Raw genomic sequence first — 23,134 nt, forward strand, 5'->3', positions numbered from 1 at the left:
CTATATTGCGGCAGACAATCTGACACTTTGTGGGAACCAGTGACACTAATACAGCGATCGGTGCTAAAAATATGCACTGTCCCTGTACTAATGAAACTGGCTGGGAAGGGGTTAAACATCTAGGGCGATCAAAGGGTTAAATGTGTGCCTATCCAGTGTTCTTGTGTTTATGTGGTGCTTATACTAAGGCTCCATTTACATCTTGGCTTTCTGGATCGAGGGACGTGCTTGCGATCCCCCTAGTTTCAATGGCACCCCAATCACGGTGCGATTTTGCTGTGATTGTCTCCCGGCGAATCATGGTAAAAATCGCACAAACAAAGTCATGGGACGCCTGTTCCAGAACAACTTTTGGGCAACAGGCATCCCACGATTTTGTTTGGCGACAATTTCGGCAAAATTGTGCTGCCACTGATGTGCCATTAAAGGTAACGGGTTTGCAAGTGCGTTCCGCGATTTGTGGCGATTCAGGAAGCCAAGGTGTGAATGGAGCCTAAGGAATGCGCTGGATTTTATACCCTGCTTCGCAAGAAAACTAAATCCAGCACATCCCCACTGGCAGGACAAAGCTCTGTCTTGTTTACACAGGCAGAGCTCTGTTCTATCGTTCTCCTCACCGATCAGTGGGTGCTGGTTAACATCCATTAGCACGCGCTCCCTACCCGGAAGTGCCAGATCACGTACTAGGTACTTGATCCGGTACAAGAGAGCCACTTTGCTGCCTTCAACTATATTATGTGGACGGCAATATGTAAACCCAACATTTCATATTTCTGATATGTGTCTGCTGTACCATGTACTTGCATGGAAAAGTATTCTGTTCTCTTTGTGTTCCTGCCAGTCCCTCCTCTTTTCTATGAAAAACTGACCACACTAAGCAGATGAACACAGCGTGGTCAATTTTATAGCTGTGATGGGAACTTAGCCTGCTCTCCTTCAATGATCAGACTTGTCCTGACACCCACCCTATGCACAGCCATTCACTGGGAAGTACAGTGTGCTGCTGTTTCCCCAGCTCTTAAGCAGCTGAGAACAGAGTATATATGTAATTCCTTATAAAAAAAAAAGGGGGGGGTGGGGTAATTATAATTTTTACTTGTGTTGCAAGTGTATACGCTATATTCATATTTTTTCTTTACTTGCAAATCCCCCCCCCCCCACACAAAAGTTAAGTTACCCTTTAAGTATGCTAATACACAAAATCCAAAAATATATATATAAATAAAGGTTTCCCTGAGCCCCAAAAAAGAAGAAAAAAAAAATCTTTGGCTGCAAAATGAACCTCGAGTTCAGAGCTACCTCACCACATGATGTCCTCAGTACCCCAGGTTGTATGATGCTTAGCATCACTCAACCCAGAAGAGGATGCCCTCACACTGTAATGCACAGCATGGCACTGATGTCACCAGGCCAACACTGATCTCTATTTGCTATAAAAGAGATCCAATTAAAAAAAAAAAATGTCTTCACAAATTTAGGCCAATATGTATTCTGCTACATATTTTCGGTAAAAAAAATCCTAATAAGCGTATATGGATTGGTTTGCCCAAAGGTTATAGTATCTACAAACTATGGCATATATACTGCAATTGTAATAGCGGCAAACAGTGACTTAAAGTGGGATTGTGATATATTGAGACGAACAGTCGTACATTAACTGACCCTTTGTGGGAACGAGTGGCACTAATACGCACTGATCACTGTACTAATGACACTGGCCAGGAAGAGATTAAACATCTAGGACAATTAAAGGGAACTGTGTGCCTAGCCAGTGTTTTGTGTTAACTATGTACTGCTTTTACTCAGGGAAGTGATAGATTTTATTCCCTGCTTTGTAGGGACACAAAATCTATCCCTCCCCTCCATCAGAACGAAGATCTGCCTTGTTTACATAGGCAGAACTCTGTTCTGAGTCTCTGCCCGATGATCGGCGGACATCCAGTGCCTGGAACCCGCAGATTGGCTTCTGCTGTGAGTAACCACAGCAGAAGCAGCACACACCCTAGGTGGAAATGCGCAGAGTTTTGCTATAATTGCTTAAGAGTGGTCCTTAACTGGTTAAGGAACTTTCTATTCGTAGAGCAGGAAAGGGTTGGAACCTCTCAAGTTTTTGTCATCTGTATCCCAACAGGAGAGATTGCTCCTCACTTCCAGTTGTGTCACCAGAGCAGAAAGCAGTGATAAATCTCTTTTTAGGCAACAATAGAAACCTGACTGAATTCAAAGTCTTCCCTTTCTATCAAAAACAGGAAAGAACTATTGAGATAGATATTCTCTTCTAGGTTTCAGCTTTTCAACTGGTTGCAGAGATCAGCAGATTAGGGGTGGAGGTTAGTACAAACGCCAAGGCCCTACTGCCAAATAATTTGTCTGCAGCTAGAAATGTGTTTAATTTGGAAGACTAAAATAAACCAGCAGAGAGAGTGTTTTCATTTTGCTTGCGGAATATAACAAAAGATTAAAAGGTCCAGTTTGTGACACTTCACTGTTTGTGCAAAACTGTCATCAATACATATAGGATGGCAGGAAAGGTAAATATTTAGAGGCTATTTACTCAGGGGGAAGAGGATCGGAATTTAACATCCAATTAACCACTTACGTGGTTCCAGACATAAGCCAGGTGGTTGGGCAGTTATTCGTGGCTTTCTACTATTGTGACTTTCTCAAGGGATCTACCAAACCCAAGTAGTTAATCAGGCTTGTTACAAAGAGATCAACATATCATAACAAATAGAAAGTGACTGCAGAGAAAAGCAAACCAGTAGGATAATGTATTTTGGAATGGTGCACTCCAGAAAACTACATATAATAGCTTCCATGTACAATACAGTGTATGCACAGAAGATGTGGTTTAAAGAGTACCTACTGTATTACTGAGCAATCTCTACCCCAAAACCTGACAACACTCCCCTGTAAAGCTGAACTTTAGGCAGATAAAACAGACACATATTAATGTAGCTCTGTAATCAATAACCACATTAAATGCAGAGATGTATAGTAACGAAGTAGAACTACTTAAGTACTGTACTTAAGTACCGAAATGCGGTATCTGTACTTTCCTAGAGTAGAATTTTTTTCTAATACTTCTACTTTTACTTCACTACATTTTTTCGATGATTTCGATACTTCTACTCAAGTATTTTTTTTTTGTGCTGCATAGTTACTCGTTACTTTTAAAAAAATTACCACTGCCAGAACAGTAGATGGCAGGTTGCATAAAGCTCAAAAAAATGTGTATAATGTCATTTGTAAATCAGCGCATACGAAAATAAAGGCTGTGTATAATAAAAGCTGCTATACCAAATCTTTCCAATAAAAAGAAAATATGAAACAAACAAATAAATGGTGCTACAGCGCTTAAAGTGCATCAAGAAACTACTAACAAACACAGGTTAATCATTTGAATAAATCATTTGAAATAATAAAAACAATATGATGTTCATACTTTTGACTTCTTTCTTTAATAACTACATAACACAGTACTTGTACTTCTACTTTCAGTACTTGAGTAGAAATTTTTTTTCAAAACTACTGGTACTTTTTACTTTTAGTACTTAAGTAGCAAATTTTTTGAAAAAACTACTTGCAATACTTAAGTAAAAAAAATGTTGAATACTTTAGTACTTCTACTTAAGTAACTTTTTCTGCGAGCACTTCCACTTCTACTCAAGTAATTTTTTGATCGAGCACTTGTACTTTTACTCAAGTAGAAATTTCGAGTACTTTATACAAGTCTGATTAAATGCATTGTTTAAATTTAAAGTGTAACTCCACTTTTGCTGGAAAAAATAAAATATACACAACGTATATAATTGCAAATCAAGCCCTACTGTAATTGAATATGTTTAAAATGACCTTTCCTTTTCCATCTGCAGCGTTGTAATTTTCCGTAAAATGCAATGCAATATGGCTACCTGAAGGCTTTCTGTACACAGATGGTGTACAGAACAACCCCCAGATATGTCATTTCCTTCTTGTGCGATTGGCTTACGGATTTTAACAGAAGTCTACACTAAGATGTAAGCCAGATTTTGAGCATCCACTGCAAACAAAAATTTCATTTTTGTTAAGATACTCCCAAAGGGAAATTACATCCAAAATGGATGGTGCCACTTTCCTCAGAGCCCAGCAGGTGCAGCAGCTCATTGATAATTATAAAACCACTCCCATACAGATTCACTTTGCACATGGACACAGGCAAACAACCATTTCTTTCTTCAGTACAACAAAAGGTAGGAATCTGCAACAAAGTTTGTTTAAATCCATGCAATGTACATAGATCATCCAGAGGGGAATGTTTTTTTTCAAAGAGAAGTTACTCTTTAAGAAATGTCAGTACTTAATTTGACCAGTTATCAAGCTCTGACAGTCACTGCACAGCAGGGCAGGAGTGTGAAGGGACAACACAGCACAAGGAACCAATCTGTTCATGTGAAATAAGAGAGTATGCTGATTGAGGAAGGCAGAGTAACAGAGCTGCTTTCATTGTTCAACCACTGGTAGGGAGACATGGAGGAGAGTCTGGGATCAGCAGAAGTGGTTTAAAGGCAGGAAGGTTTTTTTTTTTTTATCTTAAAGAGGTTGTAAACCGAAAAAAATGGATTTTTGTAAAATCTTACCGTAAAATCCTTTTCTCTTAGCTCATTGACAGACGTAGTCCTCGGTGATACAGCACCTTCGGGTTATGTTGCCTCCACAGGAGCAGGACTAGACAGGAAATAAAATGCTCTGGCCACACCCTAGGGGCAGTCCCCGAGGGTATATCCTCTCTCTCTCTCTGCCACAGCAAATCAGTTATGTCACAAAAGCAGTGTTTAGAGAATTTAACCCAACCCAACTCAAAAACAGAGGGGCGGGTACTACGTCTGTCAATGAGCTAAGAGAAAAGGATTTTACGGTAAGATTTTACAAAAATCCATTTTTCTCTATCGCTCATTGACAGACGTAGTCCTCGGTGATACAGCACCTTCGGGAAGTCCCAGAGCAGTATCACAAATGAGGGGTGGGAAAATGGAAATCATATCCAAATCTAGAAGGCCCAACCGGTGCCAACTAGAAGTTTACAATGCTCATCCTTAATGATGAGACTCAACAAAAAAATTTTTCAACAGAAAAAAACCGTCGAGGTAGACCACCGGTCTCCTCAAATTGCGGCCTGCAGCACTTTGCGGCCGAAAGAGGCATCCGCCGATGCCATCACATCAATTTTATAAACTTTTGTAAAGGTATGTACCGACGACCAGGTGGCCGCCTTACATACCTGGACCACTGACGCCTGATGGCGAAAGGCCCAGGAAGTACTGAGCGCTCGAGTGGAGTGCGCCCTAACAGGGAACGGAGGACTCTGACCCTTAATAGAATAAGCCTGTACCACCGTCTGTCTAATCCATTTGGCAATAGTCGCGGCAGATGCAGGCAACCCCTTTCTGGGGCCATCCGTGATCACAAAAAGTGAATCCGTCTTACGGAATGATTCCGTAGCTTTCAGGTATACCCTGATTGCCCGAACCACATCCAAGGAATGCAACGCATGTTCCCGATGATGATTGGGCTGAGGACACAAGGAAGGTAGTACAATATCTTCATTCAGATGAAAATCTGAAACCACCTTCTGGGATAAAGTAAGCAAGGGAATCTCCCTGATGTTTTCAAAGGGAGGTTTCTGTAGAACCGACAAAACTAAATTAAGATCCCAGGGCGGTAAGGGCGCGCGGACTGGTGGAGCCAGGTGCCGCACCCCCTGGATGAAATTCCGCACCAAGGACTTGGTAGCTAAAGGTTTCTGAAAGAAGATTGCTAATGCTGAAACTTGACCCTTGATGGTGCTCAAGGCTAGTTTCTGCTCAACCCCTTTTTGCAAAAAAGCCAATATTCGAGTCACCGAATAGGTACGTGGAGGAAATCCTAAAGATTCGCACCACGCAATATAAGTCTTCCATGTGTGATAATAGACCTTGCTGGAAGTCGCTTTCCTTGCTTTAATAAGGGTAGGAATGACTGAAGCTGACAAACCTCTGTCCTTCAGTACTTGGGTCTCAATGGCCAGGCCATTAAAACCAGCGACTGTAAAGCACGATGGTAGATTGGTCCTTGAGACCACAGACACTCCCTGAGACGAAGTTCCCACGGAACGTCTGCGACTAGCATGTCCAAGTCGGCCAGGCCGGCTTGACGAGGCCAGCCGAGAATTTCTAGGACCACTGGCGCTGACTGGATCTGAACCAGGCGTCCCTAGAGCTATCTGGCCCCGACCATCCGAGAAAGTCTGGTCGTTTTCTGTTCCCACACATTTATCAGATAGCTGATTCCTATCAGGAACGGTGATCTTTTCTGGTTGGACCTCAGGGACCGAAGTCACCCGGCTAGTGGCTTCTTGGTCTGTCTGGTCAACCAGATCCGATTCCTGTGGGGAATAGAGACTAATCTTAGGAAAAGGTAAAGGAAAAGATCTATTCAGGGAACGGTGACTACCGCTCCCTGTAGTACTTAAATGTTGGAAGGGAAGAATTGCACCGGTAGTAGTAGTCGATGCTCGATCTAATGTCCTGAATACCGGTGAAAACGTCCCCCCATCCTCAACCCGGGTGGGGGCGCACCTTCAGGCTGTGTAATCCTTTGCTTCGGGTTTGGCTGAGTCGGTCCTCTGTTTGTCCGACCAGCCTTTCTTGAACCCTCCTGGAGGAGTCTTGCCTTTCCCGCTTGTTCCAGCCGGGCGTACGAACCCTTTATGGGCGGTAAAGAAAGGTCCTCGCTTGTTGCGAGGTCCCTTAGCTTTAGCAGCCTGTGGCAAGAAAGTGCTCTTGCCCCCAGTGGCGTCCTTAATAATTTCATCTAGGGTGGCCCCAAATAGGCGATTCCCCTGAAAGGGGAGATTCGTCAAGGTCTTTTTGGAACCTAGGTCAGCTGACCAGCATTTTAACCACAGCACACGTCTGAGGATTACCGCTGACATAGATGCATGCCCTAATAGGGGGGTAGCATCCAATCGCTTCCATCTTTCGATCCACCGGATCCTTCAAGGACGAAGTGTCTTCCACTGGGATAACCGTGGCTTTATTCAGCCTGGAAATAGGTGGATCCACCACTGGTGGTACCGTCCATTTCTTAATGATGGATTCCTCAAACGGATAGCGTCTAGCAATACGCTTGGAAATAGTAAAGGTACGCTTAGAATGCTCCCATTCTCCTTTAATTTTATTACCAAAACACTTGGGTAAAGGAAAAACCTTCACCATTTTAATGGGTTTGTTAGTACCAAAGGGAATCTCTGTTTCAGTTGCCTCTGCCGGTGAAACCTCAAGTCTTAAGGTTTCCCGCACCGCCACAACTAGTGCGTCCACCAATGCTTCTTCCTGAATTATAGCGGGAGAAAGAACGTCCTCCTCACTATCTGAGGGAGCTTTACTTATGATAACAGCCCTTGCAGAGGGACCTGCAGCTGCAGTGACCATCTCTGAATCTGAGTCAGAGGTGTCAGATAATATAGGGGTAGGCGGGGGTCGCTTTCTTGACCCCCGTCCCCGACAGGCTGCCTCCACCCGAGCCACCAAAGACTCCAAAACTGCTGTAAATGCATCCATACTCTGTGCACCGGCGGGTCCCGTGGCCCCCTCGAGGGAAACAGGTGGGGGTATTTGTGTGGCAGGGTCCATGATTATTCCAGTAATTTCCCGGAAAATACAATTCAAATTTAAATAAAAAACTTTTTTTTTTTTTTTTTTTTTCAGACCCCCAGCGCCACAAAAGCCCCTCAGTGTTACCTGCTAGGGATCCCTATCGATCGAGAGAGAGAGAGAGAGATAGACCCCCAGGCTCACCACTTGATGCTCAGAGTTCACTGCAACAGGTTACAGCGCTGTGTTCACAAACAGGAAGTCTTTTGGCTGGCTGCCCAGGAAGAAAGGAGGCGGCTCCGCCCCTCTGCACGCCTTCCGGCGCCTCCCCTAGCTCCACGAGGTGTTTGGATCACCTCAAACATGGCCGCCCCCATGCTGGAGACACAAGGCTACGCCAAAATGGCGGCCTCGTGCGATCTAGCAAACAATGGCGGCGGTTAGTACCGAATAGCGGCGTGACTGCAGAGCATCACAACACCTTCTCTACATGGGGATTTAGCCTGGTCGGCGGTACCGGCCCTGGCGGACCGCATGGCCGTTCGGAAGGCCTGCTATCGCTGGAGACTTGACTAGGAAAGCAGTCTACATGTCCGTGGCTACTGACTGGTAGGATACTTATATTATCACAGTGAGATACCCATACTGCCACTAATTACAATCTTTTTTAACATGTTTACAATTAGATTGTCAGCTCCCAAACCAAGCCTCCTGGCTTTTTGCACATAAAATCACACTCAAAGTAGGGGGATCTGTGCCATGTTATAGGATAGAGGGGAACTCATCCTTACCATACAGAGAGGGGCCCGCGTTCACCACAAGACCCGTCAGGGGAAAAGGGGGAACATGCTACTCACCATACCGGAACCAGGCGGGCACCAACTCCTGACAGTACCCCTCTCCACCGGGGCGGGAGGGCTGTCGACCAATACGGACGCCGTGACTCATGGTCCTTGGCGTTTCAGCGAGACGTTTAACTCGCGGGGTCAGTCCCTCCAGTGGGACTATGTCGCGGCCGACCCAGCGCGGAGCTATGGCCTGCACGCGCTCGTAGGCTGAACTGGGGTGACCACCGGATCTCAACATCCAGCCCGTCGCCCAGTTCAGCTTTCTTGCTTGAAGATCTCACAGGAACACTGGAGAAAAAAGCTGTCTAAAAAATCTTTTTTAAGAAAAAAATCCTGCCAGGACCGAAGATCCCAGCAAGGTATCTAGGTCCTTACTCCTGACTAGACAGAAAAAAACTGATTTGCTGTGGCAGAGAGAGAGAGGATATACCCTCGGGGACTGCCCCTAGGGTGTGGCCAGAGCATTTTATTTCCTGTCTAGTCCTGCTCCTGTGGAGGCAACATAACCCGAAGGTGCTGTATCACCGAGGACTACGTCTGTCAATGAGCGATAGAGAAAAATATATATTTTTTCACCCTGAAAGAGAAAGACATAATGAGCTAGTATGCATCGCATACTAGCTCATTATGAAATACTTACCTTAGAACGAGCCCCCGCCGTGCCGCCCGCTTACCTCTATGACGGGCAACATGTCCAGTCGCTCGTCTTCCGGGATCGCGGCATCCGGCCATCTGATTGGCTGGAGCCGCGGTGATGTCACTTCACCGCGCACGCGCGCGGGAGCCGACGGTCACGGCACGGGGCACTGAAGGAATGGCACCAGCGGCCGTTCCTTCAGAGCGCATGCGCCAGTGACGTCACTGGCTGCATGTAAGGTAAATATCTCCTAAACGGTGCATATTTAGGAGATATTTACAGTACCTATAGGTAAGCCTCATCATAGGCTTACCTATAGGTACAAGTGTCAGAGGAGGGTTTACTTCCTCTTTAATGCATTCTATGCATTAATATAAAAAGCCTTCTGTGTGTAGCAGCCTCCCAAGCACCCCCTAATACTTACCTGAGCCCAATCTCTGTCCAGCCATGTCCATGAGTCCCTCGGCCAACTCTTCCTCCTGATTGGCTGAGATACAGCCACGGCGACCTGCAGCTGTTAAAGTATATGAGCCAATCAGGAGAGAGAGGCAGTGTCTGAATTGACACACGAAGCTGCAGCTCGGCTCGGATGCCCCCATAGCAAGCTGCTTGCTGTGGGGGCACTCGATAGGTGGGAAGGACCAGAATTAGCTACGAGGGACCCTAGAAAAGGAGGATCTGGGCTGCCCTGTGCAAAACCACTGCACACACAGGAGGTAAGTATAATAATGGGATATTTGACTTACCATAAAATCCATTTCTCAGATGTTCATTGACAGACACAGCTCCTGATTATTCTTAACCATTGGGTTATACTGCCCCCTACAGGAGTAGGACACTAGGCAGGAAAAAAGCTTGACTATGCCTATGGGCAGTCCCGGGGGAGGGGGGGGGAATAAACCCACACTCAGCTATAGGCACTCAGTTTTGTTACAAGCAGTGTCAGACGAAAGCCAACTCCACAGAAGGGTGGGTGCTGTGTCTGTCAATGAACATCAGAGAAATGGATTTTATGGCAAGTCAAAAATCTTATTTTCTCTTTCGTTCATTGACGGACACAGCTCCTGATTCTTCCTAACCACTGGGATGTCCCAAAGCAGTGTTAAACATGAGGGGTGAGAAAACAGCATAAAAAAAGGCTAACCATAGCCAACCAGGTAACATGGAGCTCAACCATAACAACTGGAGCTCACCTGGAGCTCTATGATGGACTCTGTTCGGAACTTCTGTACCCGCACAAGATAGTTTAGCGCCTTGAGGTCCAGAATTGGACGCAACGTTCCTTCCTTCCAGGGAACTTACTGTAAACAGGCTTGAGTAAAACCCCTGAAAACATTTCAAAGCTGGAACCGGGACAATCACCCCATGAAGTAACAAGTCTTGCACTGCCCCAAAGTAGGCGATCTGGGGACAAGTGCAGGTTGGAAGGGAAGAACCTTTCTGGAGGAAAAGACCAAAACTCGATCTTGTAGCCAAGCCAAATTACTTTGTGGACCCACTTGACCTGTACCAGAGAGGTCCACAAATCAGTGAAGACGTCCCCCCCCCCCACCCCCCCAGATACGAGTGAGGGTGCCCCTTCATGTAGAGGAAGCCTTGTCCACAGGTCTGGAAGAGCCCCTCATAGCTTGCCAGACCAAGTCCTCTTGGAACCTCCGGGGTAGGCACTGAAGGACTTGAGGGATGAAAAGGCCTCTTATCAGCTGAGAAGAATGGCCCACGTCTACCAATGATGTCATCCAAGGAAGCTCCAAACAGGCAATCACCCACAAAGGTGAGATCAGATAAGGCCTTCTTAGAAGTCTGGTCCGTAGATTAGTATTGTCAGCCAGATAAGATGCCAAAGGACCACTGCTGATACAGACAGCCTAAAATCAAAGGAGCCGCATCCAAAGAGACATCAAAGATAAACTGTAGCCCCCGGATCAACTGATCCGCAAAAGGTAGGGGGAAGCCATTTTCCCTCCAGGTCCCGGTGTAAAAGTTTAGCCCACTCGTCAGAATTTGAGACACAGGGGCAATAGTAAATACCGGCCTAGGCCAAACCAGCCATATTGGAACATATGGTAGGCCAGAGCAACCGGACTATTAAAGGCCAAGGACTCCTCAACCGGAAGGTAGCTTGATTGAACCTGGAAACCAGCGAGTCCACTACAGGTGGGACGGTCCACTTTTTAAGCAGGGAATCCTTATGATACCAAAAAGCAAAACGCTTAGGGTGCGTTTTGGACAACCCCGATGTTATGTGACAATGTTGTCAAAGTAAGCGGGAAAAGGAACACCCTACCACAGTGGAGGACCTGTGGTGCCAAAAGGGATCAGCGCATCTGACGCAGCATATCTGCCATGTTTAAAATTTCACGCTCTGACACAATCAGTGCATCCACCAGCGCCTTTTCATGCACGGCTAGAGAAGCAGAGGAAACATGCTCTGTGCCCTCCACAACAATGGCGGCATGGTTGCCATCAAAAATCAAACCGCCCCCATAGCGCCGGACCCTCCAAGGGAAGTGCCAAGCTGGCCACAGCATGCCTTGTAGGCCGCAAGCCGCAGCCTCAATTTGTGTGGAGGCCCAGCCGCAAGTGACCGTCAGCCATGAGGAACGCTGCGGCAGAAGGCCGAGGCCAGGTCATATGCGCCTTCGTGAGATGTGTAACTTGCAGGCCAGCCCCCGTCCAGTGGGGCTATGTCGTGGCCGACCTAGCGCGGAGCTTAGGCCTGCAAGCGCTCGCGGGTCAGACTGGGGGAACCCTCTGGATGTAGATTATCCAGTCCGTCGCTCAGTCCGGCAGTTGATAGTAGATTCTCACAGGAACAAAATAACAAAGATAAGAAAAAATCTATTTAAAAAGGAAAAAATTGCCAGGATCAGAGATTCCAGCAAGGAACTAGGTCCTTACTCCTGACTAGGCAGAAAAAAACTGAGTATGGGCGTATACCCACTGGGATAGCCCATAGGCATAGTCAAGCTTTTTCCTGCTTAGTGTCCTACTCCTGTAGGGGGCAATATAACCCAATGGTTAAGAAGAATCCAGAGCTTTGTCCTTCAATAAACGAACGAGAAATGTTTATTATTTTTTTAAACGAGTCTTTACAATCACTTTAAACTATGCTGGTCATCAGACTGAGGCCATATTGTGGTGGAAAAGAAGTACTGCAGGGAAGAGCTTTGATTTTAAATTGAATATTGCAACAAAAGCTGCTTTTTTATTTTATCCTTTGGTGAGGTAGTCATTTTTATCATGTTATTCTTGGCTGGAAGTCTGCTTTAAATGCATATGCATTGTAAAATTAGTGCAAAAAAAACAAACAAAAAAAAAACAAAAACGTAGGGCTCTTTCACACGGGCGGTCTGATCAGATCCGCCTGTCAGTTTTTTAGGCGGATCTGATTGGATGCCCCATTCAGCCCTGTGGAGCAGCGGATGTCAGCGGTGACATGTCCGCTGACACCCGCTGCCATCCGCATCCGATCCTGTCCGTGAAATACGGACGGATGGAAACCCTATTTTCCATCTGTCCTGGGGATCGGATGAGAGCAGACAGGCGGTCCGCTCTCATCCGATTCCCCATAGAGAGCAGCGGGGGCTGTGACACCTCCCTCTCCGCACTGCAAGCGGAGACGGAGCTGTCATCCGCCGGCTCAGCGGGGATCGCGGATCGATCCCCGCTGAGCAGCACGGATCCGCCTACGGAGGCGGACCGTGTGAAAGAGCCCTCACTGTTGAAATCATTGCTTCCCTTGCTGACGGTTTTGTAACACATTACTATAGGCAAATCTGGGTAACATCCCTATTCAAAACTATTTTATTGTGGCAGACTCTTGTGTTACTGCTTAACTAACAACAAATTACTGGACTATGAAGGAGCATCAACACACTGCAGACATTCTCCTTATTTTCTGCCCTTGTCAGGAGCGTGTGCGCTCCTGCTCCGCCATAGCCGTTCCAGCATCCTGGTTTTAGCTGTGGCGTTCTCCTTGTCCGTCTGTCCACAAGGCCATTTTTTGTGATTCGGCACTGCATTAATTTCAAGGAAAATTACGCGGTTCTGTGACGCTGTACCAAAATAGAATTGATGTCCTTTTTTTCCACACAAATAGAACTTTCTTTTGTTGGTATTTGATCACCTGTGCAATTTTTATTTTTTGCGCTATAAATAAAAAAAGAGCCACAATAAAAAATATTTTTCACTTTTTGCTACATAACATTCCCAAAAAAAAATTCTATCCTTTTAGGCCAATTTGTATTCTACTACATATTTTTGGTAATAAAAAAAATAAAAAAAATAGCAATAAGCGCATTTTGCACAAAAAAGTTATCACGTCTACAAATTAGGGGACAGATTTATGTAGTTTTTATTTATTTATTTTTTTTATTAGTAACGGCAGCGATCTGTGATTTTTAGCGGGACTGCGACATTGCGGCGGACAGATCAGACCCCCTAACTGACATTTGTGACACTTTTGGGGGTACCAGTGGCATTACTACAGTAATCAGTGCTAAAAAGATGCACTGTTACTGTAATAATGACATTGGCAGGGAAGGGGTTAACCCAGGGGCAATCAAAGGGTTAGGTGTGAGCCTAGGGGAGTATTTTCTAACTGTGGGGGGCTTGTGAAATGATCATAGAGACCTGTGATCCTTTACAGAAGGATCACATGCGCTCTGTGATCATTTCAGAGAGAAGAACGGTCAGATGTGTTCACAACTCTGTAAACACATACGTACCTATACGTAATTTTGCGCAGCCAGGCCGCCCTGCCGCAGTATATATGCGGTGGATGGTCCGGAAGTGGTTAATAAATGAAGTGTCATATACAGTATCACATTATAAAGTTTACCATTTCTTCCCCTCTATCCCAGATAGTAAGGATAACTTGCCACAGATTTGTGGCAGTGTTGAATTGTAAGTCTGTTAACTTGCTGCACATTTTCACTGGCAAGTTGTATACTTGCAGAGCACTTGAAGCACAAGTTCTAGTTGACACTTCTAATTTGTAGCAAATTTGCATGGCAAGTCTCTAGCAAGAGCAAAGTTTCAGTGGTGAGTCTATACAACAAGAGCTCTGCAAGTCTACAGCATAAACATTCAGCCACAGTGACCCCTGTGGTGGGATGAATATTGCACAACATACCAGAACCAAAGCTTGCAGCAGATTTGCAGAATGTTTGCAAAGAAAGTTGATCTGGAGTCATGCAATGCGGACTTACTGCAATTGTGCAACAACTTGTGAAACCTGGCAAGTATAGTAATAGCTTAGAAAGTCATTTTCAAACTTGCAGCACAATTGCTTGCTAGCTGGGATGTTGTGAAGGAGTATGTTCCGTAACACTGCTGTTGGCATTGGAGGAAATTTGTTTATCATGTCGTGGATCTGGTTACACATATGCGCTGCAGATCTCATACTCTAGAGATCACTGGGATCCGGTAAGAGAGTTTGGGCAATACTTTGGTGTGGTACGCGGACGTTAACACATGTGTGCAATGCGTTCTGGATAAGCCACGTTTATAAGAATATAGATCTTCAGATTTCTCTGACGAACACCTGCACAGTTTGAATCACAGTTAAAGGGGACTTGCATCTATCTATTTTTATTTGCTTAATATTCTGCTTTTTAATTGCTTTGAATTTGATATTGATGCTGATTTTACATGTAGCACCCTCCTAGGTAGGTGCTAGTGAGAGAGTATAGTTGTTGGCTCTGTCTGCCTATCAGAGGTGCAGCAGGCAAATCTCTATTGCTTTCTGCCTACCAGCAGATCTGAGCAGGATCTGTGAGTTACATCTGCTCAGTGTGCGATTCATTGGGTCTAGATAGTTTTTCACACTGGTCCAATAGGGAGACATGTTGGACAGTGAAGAAACCTGACCAATGGGTGCACAGGCTTTGATACAGTCCCGGTGATTGACAGAGACTGGCTGTCTCCGTGCAATATGGAATACTGTATAAAAGCCAAAAGCACATGTGCTGCAGGGTCTTTGGCTGGTGGGCAGAGTCCCGGAGGGCGGTAGGCGGCTGCCTCCTCCTGTAGTGGTGGCATGTGGTTGCAGGCGGTCGGCCTGGGGATCAAAGGAATGGTACTGAACCCAGAGGTCCAGGAGAATAGACTAGAGGGGGAGAGACACTGGAGACCCTTGAAAAACAGTATCGTGAGTACAGGGGATCGTTTCAAGGGGCCTGACCTGAGGGGGGCCACCCCGGAGTAGGATAGTCAGAGGACAGGTGTCAGTGTTTCAAGTGGAAGGGGATACTAGGAGAGTATCCTGAAGAGAATTATTTCATCAAATCTTCTGGATAGAGACTTAACCCATATTCACCTAGTGGCAGGGTGAATCAGCAGTCTGGCTGCATCATCAGACAGGAGTCCTCCAATGTTGTGAATAGTTAATCTGGAGTATCCCACTATTCCCTTCTCCCATCCCTATTTAAAATAAAACACCAAAAACAACTACAAACCCCTGGACTGATCACTGACTGAGCCAGGAAGTAAAGTGTTAAATTGTGAATACCAGAGTTGCTAAAGGTAACCGAGGGAGACCCGGAAGTGTGTTATCCAGCAGTCCTCAAGGGGGCAGTGCTACATACACAATTTTTTTCACTTAAGCACTTTTGTACACCTATTTTTGTTGACTTTTGCAGAGATGGATCAATGCAGGAAAAAAAGGAAAAATCCAGCCAGCCAAAATGAATACACTTGCTATGATCACTACTGTTAGTTTGTATAGCTTCAGCAACCAATTCACAGAAAAGTAGAAGGTTAAAAAAACAATCTAGCAAACCTATTTGACAACCTTACTTGTCTTTTCTGCATGTTTTTTTCCTGCACACATCTGTCAATCTGTGAAGTTCTTCTAAATGACGACTACTACAGATGACACTTCAGACACACAAGTGGTTATCTGACAGACCTGGCTGTGTATTTCCTGAATTGCAGAGCCTCCGCCAACCCCCCTCTTTCACCTTGTTATTTCGAACTACAAATCCCAGTGACTTGCTTACAGTGCAAACTCTCCAGCTCCTAATCTAACCATAAACGTTACAATAGGATTATACAAAAGCTTGCCTAGAAGGAATTGATTAAAAAGAATGGATTAAAAGGGAGTCAAAAACAAACAGAAATCACTGTTTAAACATAGCACCTAAACTATACTCATATCCAAGTAATGCCCCATACACACGTGCAGATTATCTGAAGACTTTTGTCTGCAGACTTACCAAAACCATATAATATGAGGTCAAACCTAAACACTTTCAATTTGTATGCAATCCAGCAGGCCCTTGCACTACATAGAAAAGGTAAATCTGAAGACAAAAGTCTTCAGATAATCTGCACGTGTGTATGGGGCATAAAAAAGTTCATATTATCCTCATTAAGACTTGTAATGTCATTTTATTTACAGTTTCTTTGACGCCAAGGGAAGCATTTTTTAAAGTATCCAAATGTTAGACAACAGGAGAATTGCAGCAAAGGAAGCCCCCTTGATGGCCTTTGCTGGGGTTATTGGATGTCAGCATCTGTTGAAAAAATGGCCTACCATAAACTACAAACTCATTTCAATCATTTTCATTTCAGAGAAAATCCTAATTGCCAAAATTTCCACAGGTTTACCCCTGCCGAGTCTGACAGATATAGATGGTCCCAGGCACAACATATTGTCCCATTACGAGCTGCACACACATGCTGTTGAACTCTCCAATGATCAAACCTTCTATTGTACCTCAATGATGCCTGCCTGAGCAGATTATTGAAGGAGAAAGTTGTTTCAGCTGCAAACAATCCCCTAAAATACAGTTCAATGCGTAGTACGAACATGGCTGGTCATTTGATGACTGTATCTGTCAGTGAATGCAACTATCATACATCCACTACTATAGATCCTGTCCGGACTACTCTCTGCTATGCAGTGCAGCATAGAACAAACAAGGCAAGGAGATACAGAAGACAGAAATTGGGCCGGGGTAACAGCTGCCACTCAAAGCTGAATTCCACGACACAGGGCATCCAATCAAAATTCCTCTCTTCAGTAACAACAGTTCTATTTTAATGATAGCTATGATTTGTTAAACAAAAAAAAAAAAGACTGTAGGTATTAGGACACATACATGATGTGGAGGAGGGGATGTAATGCTGAAGAAAGGCACAACAGGAAATTTTATTTGCAAAACAATATACTCACTGTATGAGGTATATATGGTAATCCATAGAACTTCTCCTGGGTTTCCCGTAAAATGTCTGTTGTTGAGATTTTGAGGGGGTGCTCTCCATGATATACTTGATCCAACATGGAATAAAAAACCTAGAGAAGAAAATTTACTTTAAATACTTCCCATATTTAAGTCAATTTTTCACAACCTTCCCAAACACTGTGTAAACATTACTGTGTGGACCACCCACTATTACAACTCCGATTAAAGGGGACCTATACTGCAGAAGCAAGTGAAGGGTAAAAGACTAGTCATTGGTATAGTCTGTAGGCTTCCTGCAGCTGATGTTTTTTGCCCAATTACCGACTTAAACCACACTGTGTCTGTCAAAGAATGTGGCTATCTTGGAGGTGTAGAGGAGTAGGACTTTGCGTCTTCATGTCAGATCTGCCTCCCTGATGACTGGTAGGGCAATATCCAAGCAACAGAAGGGGAGTTGGAGCAATAATCTACAGAATGAAGTGGGAGCTGGGAGATCCTTGCACTTCACTACAGGTACAGCTTTCTGTCTAGCAGGGAGGAGAGTAAACAGCACCATAGATCTTACCAAAGCTAGCTTCAGATCTCACAGTAAATAAAATTTAGAACAAAAAAAAAAAAAAAAAATAGATAAATACACATGCATGAGGGCAGCCCTAGCTCATTTATACATACAGGGTTTTTCACTAATTCTATCGTTCATTCCGATCTGACAACAAAAGTCTAAAGCAAGCCATGCACATGGAGCTGAAGGAGAGAAAATCAACGTCCCCATCCATGCATCAATTGAGGAATCTTCCCTGCCAGCTATGGAGAAAATCTGAACAATGATTGATTGCAGTCATTGTTCGGCTGACAGTTTTGCACTTGGCTCCTTCTATTTTTTCATCAACTTTTGTGGAGCCAGGTAGAACCAAAAGGGTCACCTACAGTTGACTTGACCAAAATTTGTGGTCAGCTTAAAGTGTTACTAAAGGCACTACTTTTTTTTTTTTAGTTTTAGATAGAGAGGAGAGGAATTAGAACCGCTATACATTATTATTGCCATCTATGCCCCCGTTAGGGAAATTCACACTCTTTATTTGTCCTGTTTATCTTTATCATTGAAAGTAGAAAATAAAATAAAAAATCACAATATTTGGGTTGTCCCCAGAAAAGTAATAGAGGGGATATTTTCCAATGGGGACACTAGTTCTAGTGACCTGGCGGTCCCCAAGAAATTCCTTGTATTTGCAGGGATGTCCTCTCACTTTCTGTTTTGGCTATGGGACAGGAAGTGAAGGTAAAAAAAAGAGTAATAAAGAGAAGGTAAACCTTCCCAATAGGGCAAAAATATACCTTACAGGGGTTTTAACCCTCTCTCATTCTTTCCAAAATGGAGAATAAAAAATTTTGCCTATAATTCCATTTTATATTAAATACCTTAATAGCCTTAACACCAAAGCATATTTTTAGAGCTTTGCAACGCATTTATTTATTTATTTTTTTCACAGGATGGATAGGTAGCCGCAGTTCCACTATGGTCAGCGTTAACAACATTGTGAAATATTCACTGGTTTTAAAAGTTTAAATGAACTGATTATTCATACCTGAAGCTGCATATCTGAAGCTGCACCGACCTTTTTAGATTCGCATAGACGAGATACCATTGGTTTGGATAATGGCTACAATAACAAAATAAACAAATATGATTACTTTATTAAAGGTTAGCTTGCAAATCAAAAAATGTACAAAAGCCTTCTTCAGTTACAGCCAGTCAACTGCCACTAAACCATTTAAACTTTCCAAACTGTGGTTTATCTACAGCAGCCTTTCTCAACCAGTGTGCCGCGGCACACTGGTGAGCCGCCAGAGGTCCTGAGGTGTGCCCAGGAATCATGGGAAAGAAGGGCTGTCAGGTGAGTTGAATCTCCCGATCCCCTGCTGAACTATACATGGGCACTGCGAGGGAGCTCTGTCAGCTTCAAAAGTGAAAGTGAATGTGCTGTGCTCTACAGTGCAGTACCTGGTTGAATGAGAAAAAGGTACTGTGCTAGAACGTTTTAAAAGGGCTACATACATGAGTCTGTGTGTGTGTTCATGTACATTCATATGTGTGTGTTCATGTGTGTGTACACACGTGTCAGTCTGTGTCTGTATGTGTGCATATATACATGCACCTGTACATGTTTGTGTGTGTGTGTGTTCATGTGCATTTGTATGTGTGTCACTTTTAATCCTGACCCCCCCCACCCCCCATTCCTGTACCATGAAAAGTGTTTTTTTTTTTAGGGCTTGTGATAGCAGTAAGGACTGCTGCTCCTCTGAAAAGCAAGTCATGCTCAGATTGCTATTCAGAGGCATTTGGCAGGCGGTAAAGAGGCAATATGTTGCAACGCACACAGTTGCAGGTTAGTTGCATTGCAGCCCCATTCACCCTGGGTATACCTCCAGCTGCAGCCACAGCATGTGTACACCCCCAGCTGCTGCCTCTGCAGCTAAAGGGAGGATAAGTTGGGGGTGGCAAAAACAGCTCAACCATGTGGTTTTACCACCCCTCCAACCTGACATGTGAACAAGCCCTTGGTTCACATCTGCATGGCTGCTTGCTGCATGTGGGGCTACCCATTCATTTCAATGGGCTTCCCTACCTGCAGAAATGCAGTGAAATAAGTCCATGGCCCTTTTTTTTTTTTTAATTACGCCACAACAAAAAAGCACCCCATGTTTTCCAATGTGTGGGGTACCATTAAGAGTTATTGGCACCCCTAAAGAGAAGAGCATTTGTCTGTGTGTCAGGAAAGAGCACGATTTTGGGCATGTTCCACGACATACAGTAGCGTGAACTAAACCTTGGACAGGGGTGCCTCAAGACTGAAAACACTTTTCAAGGGCGCCCCAACCGGAAAAAGGTTGAAAAACACTGATCTACAGGGACTGGGAGATGTCATAACTCATATTACCAGAACAGTACACTGCTTGTGAAATTACAGTGAGTGGGTTACAAGACTTGGCTAAATGGTGTATGGGAAAAACGGGACCCAGAAGTGTGAGCACTTGGGAGCTGCAGATCATGATTGCAGAGGTCTTTGGAGTGGTTTCATTTTTTGTGAGTACTCACCTAACATAACTGTGGGCAGACACAAACTTGCTAAAGTAAACAGATGCATTTACCATACAAACGAATGGCCCTCTACTTGATGCAGTGAGTTACGGGGGGGGGGGGGACATTACCAAAATTGTCTATGGGTAAAACAATTGTCTTTCTTCTATTATTACCTGTCCAGTCTGGTAATGTCGTGCAAACTGGTTTACCACCCGATAATCACTAGCAAAGTACTCCATAAGTATAGAAGGTACTTCAGCAAAATCTGTAGCGCATCTGGTTCCTAAAAAACAGATAGGAAGCACCTATTTTGTGATCACATAAATCACTTTTGAGGCTGTACACATGCAACTTAAGAGGTAAACTAGTCTTATCACTGGTAGTTAAAGTGTATCTAAACCCAAAATAAAAAATGTAGCATAATGCAGAATAATAGTCCTCATTGTGATGGCTTCATTTTTTTAGCCTGCAAACAACATACTTCCCATTCCTGGGTGGCTTTATCACTGCTCTACTGTATTTATAGAAAGTCATGATTGTCACCCTAGGCTGCTCAACTGGTATGGACTACAAACCTATCCATTCCTCTTCATCTGCAATACATGAGGAGTAGGGCAATTGGTAGTGTACAGAACTTAGCCAGAAAGGAAGATATTCTGTGCAAATCAGGGGATGTCACAATGACACTGATAGCAAGATCAGCAGGTATATTCTGTATTTTCTGAAATCGTCTGGCTCAAAAAACAAAAACGAATGCAGTCATCACATCAAAGGACTGTTAGCTACAATAAATTACATTTTTGTTCTTGGGTTTAGTTATCTATTAAGGAAGAACTCCAGGCAAAATTGCTATTTTCCACTGATCCTCCGAGCACAAGACTGCCCCCCCCCCCCCCCCCGCACTCTAGTGAATAGACCAGCTCTGGATGTGAGGACAGCAGGAACAGTCCACCGCTGGATGTGGGGGAGCGATGTTTTCCAGAGGATCCAAGGATTGGTTAAGTATAACCTTTCCTTGCGCCCTGGACAAAACAAGCAGTTAACCAATACAGTGCGGCCACAGCCCAACTGCATAGGAAAATAAAAGATTTGCCTGGAGTTTTCTTTAATGGTTGTTTTAATCTATTATTCTTCAACTTTAGGGCAAATGCCTCCAGCCACTGTAGGGAATGTTACACAATAAATAACTGTGGAAGTTATACAGGATACACTATGTTCCATCTAACGTGATCATACAAACATTTTTAAGGAAACAAATGTACAAATGACAAAGGACCTAAAACACAAAACATATCTGTGAATGGCAAATTTCACTGAAGGGTGAATCAGTGTGGCTTACACAAAGAACCAGCATGATGTATAGGGAAGAGGTGGCAGAAGGTATTTTCTTTGTAAAGAGTCATTGAGACCCATTTTCTTTTTTGGCAGGGGTGTTTGCTTTTTAGGCACACAGGGTGGAAGCTGACTACAGAGAGGGGCAGTATGGATGGCTTGACACAGAATGATGCAGCACATTCATATTCAGAATAATATTTTTCAGCATGAGACTTTGGGTTAATCAAACAAATATAGAAGTTTGAAATTAGTTAGAAAGTAGAATGGCTGCCATAGCTTGTTTTTTAAAAAAAATCTAGTTGTCTGGCTTTCTGGCTTTAACACATTTTAGTCATAAAACTTTGACCAAGCAAGTTGTAAATTAGTATCAAAATTACTCGAGTCAGGGACTTAAAGTGTTACTAAAGCCACAACAGTAAAATCAGTCTGGATATGCAGTAAAGCATGCTTGTTATACTCACTGTGGAACCTTAGTGGTTAATCCTCTGCATTGTGTGATCCTGTCTCTCTGATCCTCCTCTTCTTTGACAGACTCCAACCCATCTCTTGATGGAACACAGCATTAGGAGTCAGGTTGCACATGCTCAGTTTAGTGCATATTGCTAGAGAATTTTTTTTTTTCTTGGGAGAGTGCATGTGATCAGCATAGGGCCAATCAGCACTGTCTAGACAGAGGATCAGGGGTGAATAAAAACTCCTCCTACAAGCTTTAAGCAGAGACTGATACAAGTCATAAGATTGATATATACTGCTGATGAGAAAGGGTATATAGCAGTTTATATTTAATAAAAGAATTGCATTTCCATGATCTGTGTACTGTGGGAGACCAGATATAGAGAATGCAGGTTCTGGGTTTAGTAACGCTTTAATATTAACTCAAGCCAAAGCTTCATCGTGATAGCCAGGGAAATAAAATTCTCAAAAGGTGAGGTTAGGAAAAGTAGTCTTGTACTTGAAAACTCAACCTAAACCTTTAAAAAAAAAGCACCAAACTGACAACTTCCCCTTTTACACCAAGGGCACATGGGTTATCTGAGCCTATTCAGCGCAATGCCTTATGCATTTCCTCCACCCAGGCAGCCTGTCATTAACATGAAAGGTTGTGCGCGGCTGTACTCGTGCATATCACAGTTATCATAAACATGAGTACAGCATATGAGCGTCTGCAAAGAACAGAACATTATCTATTTTTTGTAATCGCTTGTAAGCTGTATCTGTGAATGCAGCAGTGTTACTATAAAACATGAGTACAGCATATGTGCGTCTGCAAAGAATTGAACATTATTTTTTGTAAAACACTCGTACGCTGTACTGGTGTTTAGGATAGTACAGGAGTACTGCAGCGCACAGCCATTCATGATAATGACAGGTTGCATGCTGCATCTGGGTGGAGGAAATACACTGGGCAGGATGCTGAATGGGCACAG

At 44.0% G+C, this 23,134-nt stretch overlaps 1 protein-coding gene across 1 annotated transcript in view; it reads right to left on the minus strand.

Moving 5' to 3' along the window:
- MIPEP (mitochondrial intermediate peptidase) overlaps positions 1-23,134 on the minus strand; it is a gene marked incomplete at its 5' end in the record, with an annotated part of 213,250 nt that overhangs the window by 78,927 nt on the left and 111,189 nt on the right. The window contains 3 exons of the mRNA XM_082246681.1: positions 17,281-17,400; positions 18,877-18,951; positions 20,546-20,655. Coding sequence (XP_082102807.1) covers positions 17,281-17,400; positions 18,877-18,951; positions 20,546-20,655 — 305 coding nt within the window. The remainder of the gene's footprint in view (positions 1-17,280; positions 17,401-18,876; positions 18,952-20,545; positions 20,656-23,134) is intronic.

The sequence above is a fragment of the Pelophylax lessonae genome (genome assembly GCF_965119305.1).
Source record: "Pelophylax lessonae genome assembly, chromosome: 2".
Lineage (NCBI taxonomy): Eukaryota > Metazoa > Chordata > Amphibia > Anura > Ranidae > Pelophylax > Pelophylax lessonae.